Source organism: Rhineura floridana, chromosome 11 (assembly GCF_030035675.1).
Source record: "Rhineura floridana isolate rRhiFlo1 chromosome 11, rRhiFlo1.hap2, whole genome shotgun sequence".
Lineage (NCBI taxonomy): Eukaryota > Metazoa > Chordata > Lepidosauria > Squamata > Rhineuridae > Rhineura > Rhineura floridana.
In genome coordinates this window covers 17,176,847-17,190,630 of record NC_084490.1, presented here as the reverse complement: position 1 = coordinate 17,190,630, position 13,784 = coordinate 17,176,847, and the positions used below count along the sequence as shown (strand labels likewise).

Below are 13,784 nucleotides of genomic sequence, written 5' to 3'. Positions count from 1 at the left end.
TAAAGAATCATATGTCTCTTATTTATTACAGCTCAGGGTTACATATCAGGCTTATAGATCAGTATATATTGCAGTATACAGTTAATATATCTTAAAGTGTAATTTTCTATTTGTTCACACTTATGCATTATACAAGTTACATTGCATTGTTATATTCCAAGGAATACATACCAAACATGTTACATTGCCATGTCAGTACATTTATATATATTTCTATCTCTTATCCATAACGAAATGGAATTTTCTCACCCATGGTGTGGGAGCAGACCTCTGGCTATTGGCAGCAGCAAGCACAGCAACAATGTGTCTTTGACCAAGGCTCCAGAGACACTAGTCTCTTACTAGACAAAATCTCCTCCCTTTATAGGAGTGTTTCAAGGCCATCAGTTTATCAGATGCTGCCTTTACTTAGCATCTTTCTGTGCTGCCTGCCAGAGGCAGCAAGCAAGACCAGCTTATTTAACCAGAAGCAAGCGTTTCAACAGCCTGTCTGGGGTCCCCATATAAGGCAGTAATATCTAGCCCACTTCCCAGACTGAGTTACCTCCAATATTCACACTAAAACAAAGAAAGTACAAGAGGAACAACAACGATGAATACATATTCCCTTTGTCATATTCCTTTTATTTCTTCTTTGGGGATAAAAATATTAGACAAGCACCATCTCTGTTATCTTTTCGGCGCCTACTAAAGACCTTTCTCTTTCAACAAGCATTTAAAGTAGAGACCTTATCCCAGTCTGTATCTGTGTTGGAATTGCTTTTTAAGATGTTTTTAAAGCTTTTTTTGTTTGTTTGAAAAGATGGTTTTGTTTTTAAGATGTTTTAGAGTGTGTTTAGTGTTTTTGCTTCCCGCCCTGGGCTCCTTCCGGGAGGGGCAGGATATAAACTAACTAAATAAAAATGTAACAAAAGAAGATGCAAAACACTTTAGAATTGCCTTGGAAAGCTACACAGAAGGGAAAGTTTCCCCTCTACGTAGAATCCACAAAAGATCTTCGCAACTGTGCAGCTCTCTGGATTCAACATGCAGCCTATTTTGTTTACCATTTTCTATTGTGCTGTTGGGCATCAGTGACAGGCACATCCCTCCTCACAGGACTAACACGTGGTCCTGTACAAAGTCGGCACAATTGCCAAACTCCACTTCTTTCATCATCATCCCCCTTGCCATACAGTTACCAAGACTCACAAAAAACGCTTGGTGACATTCTGGGAAGAGAAACCCACCGGCATTCACAGGGATCACAGAGATGGTGGTGGGCCTGATTGCATAGTACCATCACCTGCCCAATTTACCCCAAATCTCTCCCCTCAAGCTCTCCGGAAGCTCCCCCAGTCACACTTTCTCCAGTACTCACAGAAATCCCATCCATCGGGATGGTGATTTTTTGCACCTCGAGTTCTTGAGCCTTCTGCTCCTCGAGTTCCACCTTCATTTCCTCCTCGGGTTGCAAGTCCTGCAAGGCGACAGAATCGAGCTGGAGCAGGTTTGGCTGAGGGAACAGATAAACTAACCTTTGCAGAGCTGGTGCCCTCCAGATGTTGGCTGGGACTGTTAGGAGTTGTAGTCCAAAACATCTGGAGGGCACCAGCTCTGCAAAGGCTGAGTTAAGCAATCACTTCTTTCCCTGAAAGCTGGTCCTTCTTCCACCCCATCCAAACCAAATGTCCTGTCTTCCTGTCCATCTCCTCTCCACTCACCTGTTTCCCATCTGCAGAAGCCCTCCTCACCCCCACCTTGAATTCCAGATCCTCTTCCTCATCTTTTTCCTTCTTCATTCTTCTGCTAATTACCAGCTGTTTCTCAGTGCCATCCTCCACTTCCAACAGCCTATTCTGGAAGGATGAAGACTCTAGCTAGAAAAGGCAAAAGCAGCAGCACAAGTGGTTTAGCATTTTTTACACTGATTTTCTCCCTCTGGAGTCGACGTGTTCTCAAATGCTGGAGCAGACCTATCCAGCTTATAACCCACTTGAACCAGATGTCACTAACCTTTTGGGGCCAGTGGGCACACCTGGAATTTTGAGCCATTCACAAAATGGCTGCTATGGGGGTGTGGCATAACACAAAGTGGCTGTCATGTGGCCATGTAGGAGAGGACAAGCTGGTGCAAACAGGAACTGAGCAGGAACAAACAGTATCTCAAGCACTGTGGACTTTGTGAGGGGATATTTACTGAGACCTTTCACAGGCACCATAGGAGATACTAGCAGGTACAAAGGCACCTGCGGGTGCTGCATTGGTGACCCCTGCACTAAAGCAAACACGGTTCAACAGCCACATACTAGGGTCTACTAGGGCCTGGACAGCTTACGCAGGAACCATGGTGAATGAACACTGTGTAGGCCAGGCCTAAGGAGGTAACAGTTGTCATAGGAGATACAGCTTCATGTGCCCTGAAGCCAACTCACAAAGCCATTTTTAAAAAGTAGCAAAATCACGTATATGTAGCACTCAGCGTGCAGTGTGTAGAATTTTTCTTTATAGGTAGGTCACTGGGCTGCCAGAGTGTCAGCCCTTTTTAAAGGTGCAAAATCACCACAGATGCTGACTTGTCCCAAAGGAAATACAGAAATATTGAAAATATTCACCATATATGTAGCACGCAGCGTGTTGAGCATATAGAGGTTTTTTTGCTTATAGGTACGTTACTGGGCTCCAGAGCGGCAGTTTTTCTACACTATCTAGTAACAAAAAAACCCAACAAAGTAACAAAAAAACCCAACAAAGAAAAGATGTAGCCCATTCCATACTGTGCTCTTTGTTCAGCTCTCCACTTCCCAGTTTCTTTATAAGAGGGAAAAGCAACATAATTAAGATTTTTGCACAACACTACTGCAGGCTTTTTGTTTTTAAACGCCTACCTCAGCTCACCAGACAACATCTGCTCTGGTGCATTTAGCAGCATCTCTGTCTGCAGAAATGAGCAGGCAATGCTTTTCATAGTACAGAGATAAATATCGCTGTGATGAAAAGGTGAATGAAAAAGTGCCTGTTACAGCTGTCTAGCTTCCATTTCAGGGCAGCTAACCTGTGACTTTCCAAATCTCAGGTATGTGCACAAAGAATTCCCTGTCATGGTTTCCATCTACCAGGAGTAGAGATCCCTCCTGTCCTGTTCACACTTCTAAAATCCCCCTTCCCACATTGTTGGCAAAATATAAATGGGCCCATTGGCTCTATGTACATGCTGGTGTGCCATGTTCCCAAATAAAGAAGAAAATCTTATCCAGCCTGCCACGAACATTCCCGATTGGTGGATTCTCTTCCCTCTGCCAACCCCATCACCCTGAGTAGTAAAGATGGGGATGAAATGACATTTGTCAGTCACCTGTCATCTGTTTGTCGTCTTCCACTGGGCAACCATGCTGTTTTCAAGTAAATTATGGAACCTCTCTTTAGGTTATTTAGAGAGTGTAAATTCTTATTTTGTTGTGCTACTCAACTGATTTCTCCATCGTTCCTTATCTTTAGGCTTTAATCCTAGAAACTGTGTATCTGGGAGAAAATCCTACTGAACTCAATGGTACTTCCTGGTAGACATGCATAGAATTGCACTGTTAATCTTTAAATGAAATAAAACTCCAGTTCTAGGGTGAAGTGAGGGGTGGCCGCAGCAGCAAAATTTAAGTAAAAGAAGAGAAGTGCCCAAACCCGAAGGGCTGGTGGCATAATCAGCACCTGCTAATTGCTCTAAATCAAGTTGCTTTCTAAAAGCAGATTGACAAGGACTGGTTGAAAAGCTGGCAATGTTAATGAAGAACATTATCTCTAAGAAAGGGGTGTATATATAAATAGGGGCCCTTTTTACAGCTGTTTCTTCTTCTGCTATAAAGACAGCACTTTGAGATTCAACCATTAGTTTGCTTTCATGACTAACAACGTTGTCACCCACTGGGATCTCAATCACCTTTACATGAACTGGATGGCTCTCCTTGTTCTTCTCTGTTGCCACATTTTCTGCTTTGCCTGAAGTGGCAGGCAGTTTCCGTTTCCTTGGAGGAGGCTGAAAAAAGACAGAAAGAGGATGAGAGAGATTTATTTTATTTATTTGATTTCTGTTCAACATTTCCACCAAGGAGCTCAAGGTGGGATATGCGGTTCTACCCCTGCTTCATTTTATCATCACAACAACCCTGTCAGGTAGGCTAGCCTGGGTGGGGGGGAGAATGAATTATGATTGGTCCAAGGTCACCAGTTAGCACCCCACTTGAATGGAGATGTGAATCTGGTCTTCTGAGACTTAATCCAACACTCTAACCTTGTACTATAATGGTTTTCTGTGAAGTCAGGCACAATAAAACAGCTCTATGCAATCTGGACAACCAATCCTGAATAATCAGGACAGGGCACACACAAGCATAGCATAGTTGTTAGAGTACAAGACTGAAGAGGTGTAGGTTCAAATTCCCGCTTGACCATGAAGCTTGCTGAGTGATCTAGGGCTGTCACTACCTTAGTCTATCCTACCTCATGGGGTTGTTGTGAGGATTTGGGGTAGGGGAGATAACCACCCTGAGCTCCTTCAGGAAAGATGGGATAGAAAGGAAATAATAAACAATCTCCTTGAAACCAAGGAGTTGAGGGGTCTCAGTTCTGGTCCACTCCTGTAGGATCTGGGCATACTATTTTCCCTCCTGTTTTAAACCATTCCCTCAAATCTATGTGCAATTCACCTCTTTTATGGGGTCTTTTCTATCACAGAACTGACTGTTTTAGTAATAAGCAATCAAGTTACACCATAACAGACAAGCACACCTCAAGTCCTGCTTCTCCTTCCTTCCTCCCCACCATGCACCTTCTAAACAGAAACACCTCATAGCTCTGTCCCTGGAGACCTTTTATAGCCACACCTTGCTGTCCTGTGTCCCTTCCACTCTCTTCTTTGCTCTAGTCCTTAACCCTTTCCTCCAAGTCACTGAGGAACCCTGTGCCGTTTCTTCATTCTTCAACAATGGTCCATCCACATCCAGTTTTTGAAGGTACAGAATGGGAAACAAATAAACACACACACAAACAAAATCCATTAAGAGACCAAATTAGATCCTCACATATTTTAGACACCAGATCTTCCCATGGTGCTGTTCACCCAGCATGAGACTGTTTTATCCACGTTGGTCCAAGTGGAAACAGACATGACGTTGTAGGCTGGGGCCTTTTTCCCAAACCCAGAGGCATCTGGGCAAATACTCAGTTAATGGCCCTCTGTTACTTACCACACCCCCATCTTTATCTACAGTTGGCTTGTCAGATATAGGGATCCCGTCTGGCTTCTCTTCTTTCACGCCCTCCTTGTCTTCATCCATCATGAATTTAAGGGCAGACGTGGATGTCTTTTGAAGGACAAACAAAATGAGAAATGACCAAGGCTCCCCACTCTAAGTATAGTTACTTGGAGATTAAGAGCTCCTGAAAACCCTGTAATATGTAGCCCATCAAGTCTCCTACAAATCAGCATGTCTTTTTAAAAATGTTTCACCATCACCCCATGAGGTAAGCCTGGCCAAGCTATAGTGACTTCCCCAAGGCCGTCCACCCAGTTAGAATAAATGCTGAAGGATTCTGGTCTTTGTTTTCCTGTATCTTTCTGCACCACCCTAGCTCACAGTAAGCAGGACTGAGTCTGCTTGGTTTAGGTGTAGTTAGGAAGGATGGATGAAACCATGGCACGACTCAAGCCTGCCTGGAAATCCTGCCCCTCATCTCTGATGTGAAGTGCTGTCTTCATAGAAAGGGTCTAACTTACATATGACAGGAAATGCAGTCTGCACATACTCAGGGGCACACACCACTAATTTCTAGGTACCATGGTTGAACAGAGATCCCAAGGCAGGCCATGACTCAAAATAAGGCCCACCTTTCCCCCACCCAAGAGTCCCAAGCTCTCAAAACTCACCTCTTTTGTCTGCCTTGGAGTGGAGAGTGTGTGTTAGTTAATAACACTTGTCAGTTTAGCCTAATCGCGTCGCGGTGGAGGTAAACTAAGATGGGCGGGAGGGGCTGTGTTTTGATGCACCCCTCCCTCTATTCAAAGCAATAGCTGCTTCTCCCAACCCACGTGGTAGACCCCCCCCCCGCCACGTTCTCTTGGTACGGAGAGTTGGAGGAGGCCGGAGCGGGGTTGGGGGGAAGGAGAGATGGAATCCGACCCCAAGCCAGCAGCAACTCTGGGAAGGAAGTTGAGCGAAGGAGTGACTGCTTCCTGCGAACCTGGCTGCCTCCCCCCCCCTCTCTCGTCGTCGTCGTCGTCGTCCTCCTCCCCCCACTTCTCCTCCTCCCACTTCTCCTCCTCCTCCCCCCCCTCACCAGGGCCTCTGGAGAAGAGAGCAGAGAGGAGTGGTGCTGATGCTAAGGGGGAAGGCGCAGGGGGGGCACGGAGGCTCCCACACTTCTGGGCGAGCGCCTTGAGGTGCGCCGGATCACCTCTCAGCGTGCGTTTGCGCTTCTTTCCTCCCGAAGTCGAGACCCTGCTTGAAGTGGGGAGGGGGGAACTCCGAAGGGGGGGGGAAGAATGTTAGGCGACTGAAGGAGGGGGGAGGGAGGGTAGGATGACCGACGGACGGCGCGCCATGCAGATTGGCTAACGTGCCCCCTTTTTTCTCTTTCATTGGTGAAGAGGTTGGCTGGCGAAGGAGAGTGGCAACTACTGCAGCGGCGCATGTTCCTGCCAGACCCGAGAAGGGGTTGGACCCAGGGTTCTGCTCCCGCCTACTCTCTTCCCGTTCCTAAGCCGTGGCGCAAACCCTAAATACTGTGGTTTCTTTTGTTGTTGTTGAAGAAGAAGAAATAGAAATGTCTGTGTGGGGACGCAACACAACAACCTCATGAACCGGAGCTTTTATTGGAATTAGGCCTGGAGGAGCCTATTTCTATATTTTCTTGTGGAAAGCACGCCACGGAATATGACCGAGGTGGAGGGGAAGAGAATACTTCTGAGAATGTGCAGAATGCGCCTTTGGGTCGCCACGGAATAATTAATTGGCTCGACGGATCGGGAAGATCCACAATTCGAATAGGGTTTTATCATGTAGGGACGCGCCTGGGAGCCAAGGCCGGCCCAAGACATTCTGGGGCCTGAAGCAAAGGAGCAAATGGCAACACGCACACACCCAGACCGATTCCACAAACAGAAGCCGACTGGGCTGCCTGCTGAATCCTACTTCACTACTAGGAAAGGCCGGGCATCCCGCTGCCCCGAGGGAGGACAGCAGGGTGGTTATAAGGGTGGAGGTTCTCCAACAGAACAGGCAAGAGAGTCTGCAGAAATATTTCGCGGGTGGTGGTGGCGGCAAGGTCTATGAATTGTTATTACAGGTCATTGGCAACGCACTCCACCCACCCTTATATTTGGGATTCTGGGGGAGGGGCAATTGTCCCCCTTGCTCCCACCCTGAGGCACTCGCCTCACTCGGTAGGGCCGGACCTGCTGGGAGCCTGAAAGGAAATTTGTTTCCGTTTTATTCCTAATAAAAAACACAATTATTATAACATGGATATCCCACAATTTCTCAAGGAGCCGAAGGTGGTGTATGATAGCTTCCCCATTTCCCCTTTGTTTTTGTCTTTGCCCCAGCCCTGTGGGGTAGGTTAGGCTACCACTTTTCTTTTTTCTGACTAAGATTTTCTTTCCCCCCAACAGTGCAGCACTTATTTATTTATTCAATTTATATCCCGCCCTTCCTCCCAGAAGAAGCCCAGGGAGGCAAATAAAACATTACAAGCACTTTAAAACATCTTAAAAACAAAAGACTTCAAAACATATTAAAACAAAGTAACTTTAAAAACCAACTTTAAAAGCATCTTTAAAAAACAACTTTAAAAACATCTTTAAAAGCAACTCCAACACAGACATAGACTGGGATAAGGTCTCTATTTAAAGGGCCTGTTGAAAGAGTAAGGTCTTCAATAGGCACTGAAAAGATAACAGATGGTGCCTGTCTTATTATTTGCCTTACCATATTTTGGAGTAAGTTTTCCTTACAAAGTTGACCATGTTACAAAGAGGGGGGTATTTAAGACCCTTTTAATCCATTCCAGAGTCTACAATTATGCATGTTTCTTTACCTCATATCTCCTCCTTCCCTGAGCTTTCATTACAACTTGATTGAAACCTGGGGTTTTACTGTATAATCTCCCCATTCCAAGAACATAAGACCCTGCTGGATCAGGCCAGTTGCCCATCTAGTCCAGCATCCTGTTCTCACAGCAGCCAAACAGTTGCCCATGGGAAACCCGCAAGCAGGATGGGATGGCTTATTCCACCTCCTTTGATATTCCCTTCCATCAGATGCTGTTTCTTTAGGCAAGGGATGCTCATCTCCTTCCTCCCACTTAGCAGATAAGCAGCCAAACCAAATGGGCTACCTACAGCAAAGCATTTCCATATTAAAACACTCTAAATATAGATGTGCAATCCCCTCGTCCTAAAGCAGGGGTAGGGAACCGTCCACTCTCATGTTGTTGGACACAAACTCCCATAAGTCCTAACCTCCATGGCCAATGGCTAGAGAGTATGGGAATTGCAATTCAGCTGTATCTGGAGGGCTACAGGTTCCCCATTCCTAGTATCCAGCTTAGTTTATTACTTAAAAGATTGTTGGGAAGGATTTTTATGTATTAACATTTTGTTATCAAGCTTTATGATGGAGGTATGGCTGGACTGTCCACCTGGCAATGGTATCTTTTATTATCTACATTTTTATTCCACACTTCCTCTGAGCTCAAATATGTCAGCTTGTAAGTGACATATAAGACCCCCCCCATTTTATCCTTAACAATTCTGTGGGGGAGAGAAGGCTGAGCACCTGTCTGAAGGTTACCCAGTCAGCTTCATGCTGGGGTGGGGAGCTGAACCCAGGTCTCTCTAACCCTAGTCTGACACTGTAGACCAGGGTGGGAAAATGAGGACTGCGTTACCCTGTGGGCAGCCTTGCAGGGGCGCATACCAGTAATGAGGAGGGCCAGAGGAAAAAGTGGGCAAAGCCAGGGGTAAAAGTAGGTGGAGCAAGAGGTGTCCCTCTTAGTATATTAGGTTACATTCCAGCCACATAAAAGTCAGAGGTTTATACACACAAACACCGTCTCACTCACTCCAGGCAAATGAAGATTTTTAGCCAGGCAAAACTATTCCAGAAAGTAAGCCTGGAGGAGGGCCAGTGAGGGAGGGGGTGCATGGCCTGGGGAGAGGGCTGGATTCAGCCCCACAACCCGAGATTCCCTAATTCTGCCCTAGACACTGCATCACATGTTCCTATGCAAGTTTAATATTTTCTGTAGCCAAAATTGCATAGCAGGGCAACTAGCTTCTGGGATGATCCAGTTAGATCCTGCATGCAACCCTCCATGTCTGTTCAGACTGTCAAACATCCAAGAGAGAGAAGGAAAGGAATGCAGCAATCATCATTTGATCAGGTTCATTTTAAGGTATCCAAAGTGAAATGTTTTAGTTGTTTTGTTAACTTGGCACTGCTCAGTGACAGAACTGAACTGGCAGCACAAATTCTGTGCGTCTTAAACAGAGCTTGGAAAAATTACTTTTTTTGAACTACAACTCCCATCAGCCCCAGCCAGCATGGCCACTGGATAGGGCTGATGGGAGTTGTAGTTCAAAAAAGTAACTTTTCCAAGCTCTGGTCTACTCAGAGGTAAGCCCCATTGACTTCAGCTGGCTTATACTCATTTACGATTTACAAGATTGCAGCCTGAGTAAAGTTAATACATACATCCAGCCAGGTGGTTAAAAGGGGGCAGGGGATGTGTGGGAAATGCGCATCCTAAATATCCATCCCAACATAAGAAAGGCAGGTCTATCATTCACAAATATGCAGTGATTAATTTCTGAAATGAACAGTGCTGAGGGTGTTTGCATTTTAAGTCAGATCATTTGGTCTGGAAGCCTTACCCTGGAAACTGGAATACTCTAGAGTAGGCTATGATTGCTCAGTGGTACAAAAAAATGTACTCTGCACATGCTCAAAGGCACTTTTATTTCCAGGACTGTGGTATAGGCAGATTTAGCTTTTGCTAAAAGAAATTTGAAAATAAAAATTAGCAAGACATTCTCTACTGAAAAAGTGCACAGATTACAGCAGTGCACATTCAGTGTAAGGAAAAGAAAAATAGGCTGAAATAATTGTGTGGAGAGCAATAGTTAGGAAGCAGCATAATACAAGACTTTTATCCAGACTAATCAAGCAAATGTTTGTACCACTCTAAACAGCAAAAAGAGGAAGTGTCTGTGTAAAGATACCATGCCACTTGCTTGCACAATTTTCTGTAGGTCACATGAAATACGGTCAGGCAATACACACTCTTGGTGTTTTTTAATATATCTTTAACCACCAACACCATGTAACAATAACCATATGAGAAGAAAAATAAAAGATAATTTTGTGGTGCTATTTCTTTTTTATTTTCCTTTTCTAACAAGCAGTGGTCTTATGCCCATTTACCTGGAAGTAAGTCCAACTGAATATAAATATAAATGGAATGTACTTGCAATGTAAATGCATATGGGATGTATAGAACTGCTAAAGTGGAGAAAATAATTTGTAAATGAGTGAAACTGTAATAAATGAATGTCTTTTTAAATTTTTCCCCGGTGTCAATACTAATATTTTTCATAGATGCATTTTGCTCAGGATTTCTGAAGCAAGAATATTTTATTTCCAAATAACATCAGCTTTCCTTCACACACAAAAATTAATCCCCCATACCATTTGAGGGCTGCAGTCCTAACTGTATCTACTCAAAAGTAAGTTCCATTTAATTCAATACTTACTCCCAGGTATGTGGGGTTAGGATTGCAGCCTTGGACTTCCCTTACCATTTTGGAATCTAACCCACAGTAGATTCAAATTTGCCTTGGATATCCATATCCCTTGGACTCATGTCAGGCTTTCTCCCAAGCCAAATTAATTCTCTGTTGTCTAGTGAGTCCCACACCCCAGCTTAAAGTTTCTTTGCCACTCAGGAAGCATTGGGAGATTTCTTAGTCTGGTGAATTGTCTCATGTTGATTACGGTTCGAGTTCTGGCTGAAGCCCTTCCCACACACCCTACACTTGTAGGGTCTCTCTCCCGTGTGGATTCGCTGGTGCTCAATAAGGACGGAGCTGCGTGTAAAACTCTTGCCACATTTCACACAAGTGTAGGGCTTCTCTCCAGTGTGGGTGATATGGTGCCGGATGAAATCTGTGCTGCGTGCAAAGCATTTCCCACACTCGGGGCACCTGTAGGGCTTCTCCATCAGGTGACTTTTCTCGTACTTCATAACCAACTTTGAGCTCCAAGAAGGACTTTCCCCTGGAGACTGAGATCCTCCTCCAGATCCTAGCTCAGGTCCCAAACCTTCCTCGGTTCTCTTCAGGCTTTTAGGCCCACATCTCTGGATCTCTGCCCTCTGCCAGTTTGGTCCCCAATGAACTGGGTTGCTCATTTTTCCCTTCCCATGAGTCCTCTCATGCTGCTTACGATTGGAGCTCTGGCTAAACCCTTGCCCACAATGGCTGCATTTGTATGGCTTCTCACCTGTATGGATTCTCTGGTGCTCAAGGAGAATGGAACTCCGACTGAAGCTCTTTCCACAGTCCAGACACAGGTAAGGCCTTTCTCCGGTGTGGGTCCTCTGGTGTCTCAAGAGATCTGTGCTCCTGCGGTAATTTTTCCCACAGTCAGGGCATTTGTAGGATTTCGTTTTGCAGCACAAGGCCTCCATAGGGTCCTTGAACTCCCCTTTACAAAAAGCCAGCTCGTCTTTTGCGGAGCCTCCTTGCTGCATCCCCTTATTTCCACTTCGGTTGGGAATACTTGAAGACAAGGCATGTGGTTGTGCACTGTGTTCCTGTGGATTTGCCGCTTTGTTCTTGCTCTCTGCTGGGAGAGACAGAATCCAGGCAGAATTTGTTCCATCTGCTGCACACAGAAAAGAGGTTTGATCACCAAACTAAGCACTTGATTTTAAAACAGAACCTAATAAACACACAGGCCCCAAAACATGGTGCCTGGAAAGAGGCAAGTCCAGCACAGCTTTGCATCCCCTCCCCACCATGGTTTTGCTTGTGTGCAGCCTCTTGTCTGACTCCATGTAGCGTGAGGAACAAGTTAAGACAGGAATGGTGAGCCTGTAGCTCTTCAGATGCTATTGGATTACAACTCCCATCATCCCTGACCATTGGCCATGCTGGCTGGGCAGATGGAAGCCCAGAAACAGCAACAAATGGAGGGCCAATGATTCCCTATCCCTGGATGAAGAGTTCCAAGATTGGGAATCCCTCTGAGAAAGTCTTGGGAATAAAAAATGCATGACAATGTTAAGGGTTGTTGTGGAGTGCAATCCTAACTACGTGTGCTCACATGTGAACTCAGTACCAGAGCTTGGGAAAGTTACTTTTTTAAACTAAAACTCCCATCAGCCCCAGTCACCATGGCCACTGGATTGGGCTGATGGGAGTTGTAGTTCAAAAAAAGTAATTTTTCCAAGCTCTGCTCAATACTGATTTAATTTGATGGTCCTTACTCCCGGGTAAATGCGGTTAGGATTGCCGCCTTACTCCTGCACTATTTTCTCTCTTTTCCACCTCTCTTTTTCATACACACAAACACTCTCAGAAGCAGCAAATAAGAAGAATTAAGCCCTTGATATTTCAAGTTCCAGACACTCAAAACACATATTGCCGCCCTGGGCTCCTGCTGGGAGGAAGGGAGGAATACAAATCAAATAATTAATAAATTAATTTATATTATGGGATGGGTCACTGGATCAAGTTTAGCCCTGATGTATGAGCACCCTTCTCTCCATACATCCCACATGCTCACCTGGTGTTAGCACCAGGGTACTCCCAGTATGGACGGCGAGAGGCGGAAAAAAGTACATGGAGCCATCAGCCGGGCCTCCGAACCACAGAGGCGGCCTGGGGGCTGCAGCAGCAGAGGGAGTCCCTGCCGCCATAGCAGGGACAGGAAAGGGGCGAAGGCGGCGCAAGACATGCGTGGGGCTGCATGGGCGCCTCGCTTGCCACGGAGTTTCCCACCCAACAGACACAACGCAAGGAGCTGTGGGAAAGAGGGTTGACTCTGCACAGCATCTTGGGAGGTGTAGTTTCTTCAAGCTAGCGAATGGGTGAAATTTTAATGAAAAGGAGTGGAGGGGAGGGGAAGGGAAGGGGGAAGATCTGGAGGAAATGGAAGAGCGCAACTTAATCCTGCGAGAAGAACAGAGGATGAATGAATTTCTAGGGATGAAGGTGAGAGGCAGCAGTTAGTTGGGGTAGCCAATGTGGTGCCTTTCAGATGATGTTGGACTCCAACTCCCATCAGCCCCAGCCAGCATGGCCAATGGCCGTGGATGATGGGACGTGGAGTACCACAAAATCTGGACAGGCACCGCGTTGGCGCTCCTTGTGCACCTCCATTCAGGCAAGCCCTCGTCCCACCCACTCACCCACCCTCAAAAAAGCAAGGGATGGGATTTCCTTGTTGTTATGTCATACCCGCCCCATACATTTTCTATCTATGGGTTGCATTCAAATAAGTCCAAGCTACATGCACACATCTAAATCACATATGAAGCACATGGCTTATCCCAAGGAACCGGAGTTTACTGCTCACCAGCCCTGTAGCCATGGTGGGGCAAAAGGATTACCGCCCCTAGAGCTGTGCTTTGCCCCACCTCACCCCCCAGGATTTTTTTGGAAAATTATATTTTTTATTTATAACATGACAGACAATGACAGCCTCCATTTAAAGAATGACAGCTTGTTTTAAGAGCAGGAACAATTAAAG

At 45.6% G+C, this 13,784-nt stretch overlaps 2 protein-coding genes across 2 annotated transcripts in view; both read right to left on the bottom strand.

Annotated features, from left to right (window-relative positions):
• Positions 1-6,274, bottom strand: part of LOC133367500 (uncharacterized) — a 51,151-nt gene extending 44,877 nt beyond the window's left edge. Inside the window, exons 1-6 of the mRNA XM_061591596.1 lie at positions 5,900-6,274; positions 5,220-5,336; positions 4,857-5,003; positions 3,914-4,009; positions 1,704-1,859; positions 1,361-1,495 (exon numbers count right to left, since the gene is read on the bottom strand). Coding sequence (XP_061447580.1) covers positions 1,361-1,495; positions 1,704-1,859; positions 3,914-4,009; positions 4,857-5,003; positions 5,220-5,312 — 627 coding nt within the window. The 5' untranslated portion in view covers positions 5,313-5,336; positions 5,900-6,274. The remainder of the gene's footprint in view (positions 1-1,360; positions 1,496-1,703; positions 1,860-3,913; positions 4,010-4,856; positions 5,004-5,219; positions 5,337-5,899) is intronic.
• A 4,371-nt stretch (positions 6,275-10,645) lies between these two features.
• On the bottom strand, positions 10,646-13,203 carry ZNF768 (zinc finger protein 768). The gene is given in 3 exon segments (XM_061588896.1): positions 10,646-10,986; positions 10,989-11,915; positions 12,819-13,203. Coding segments are annotated over 3 exon segments (1,152 nt in total). The 5' UTR covers positions 12,952-13,203; the 3' UTR covers positions 10,646-10,894.
• Between the last annotated feature and the right edge of the window lie 581 nt (positions 13,204-13,784).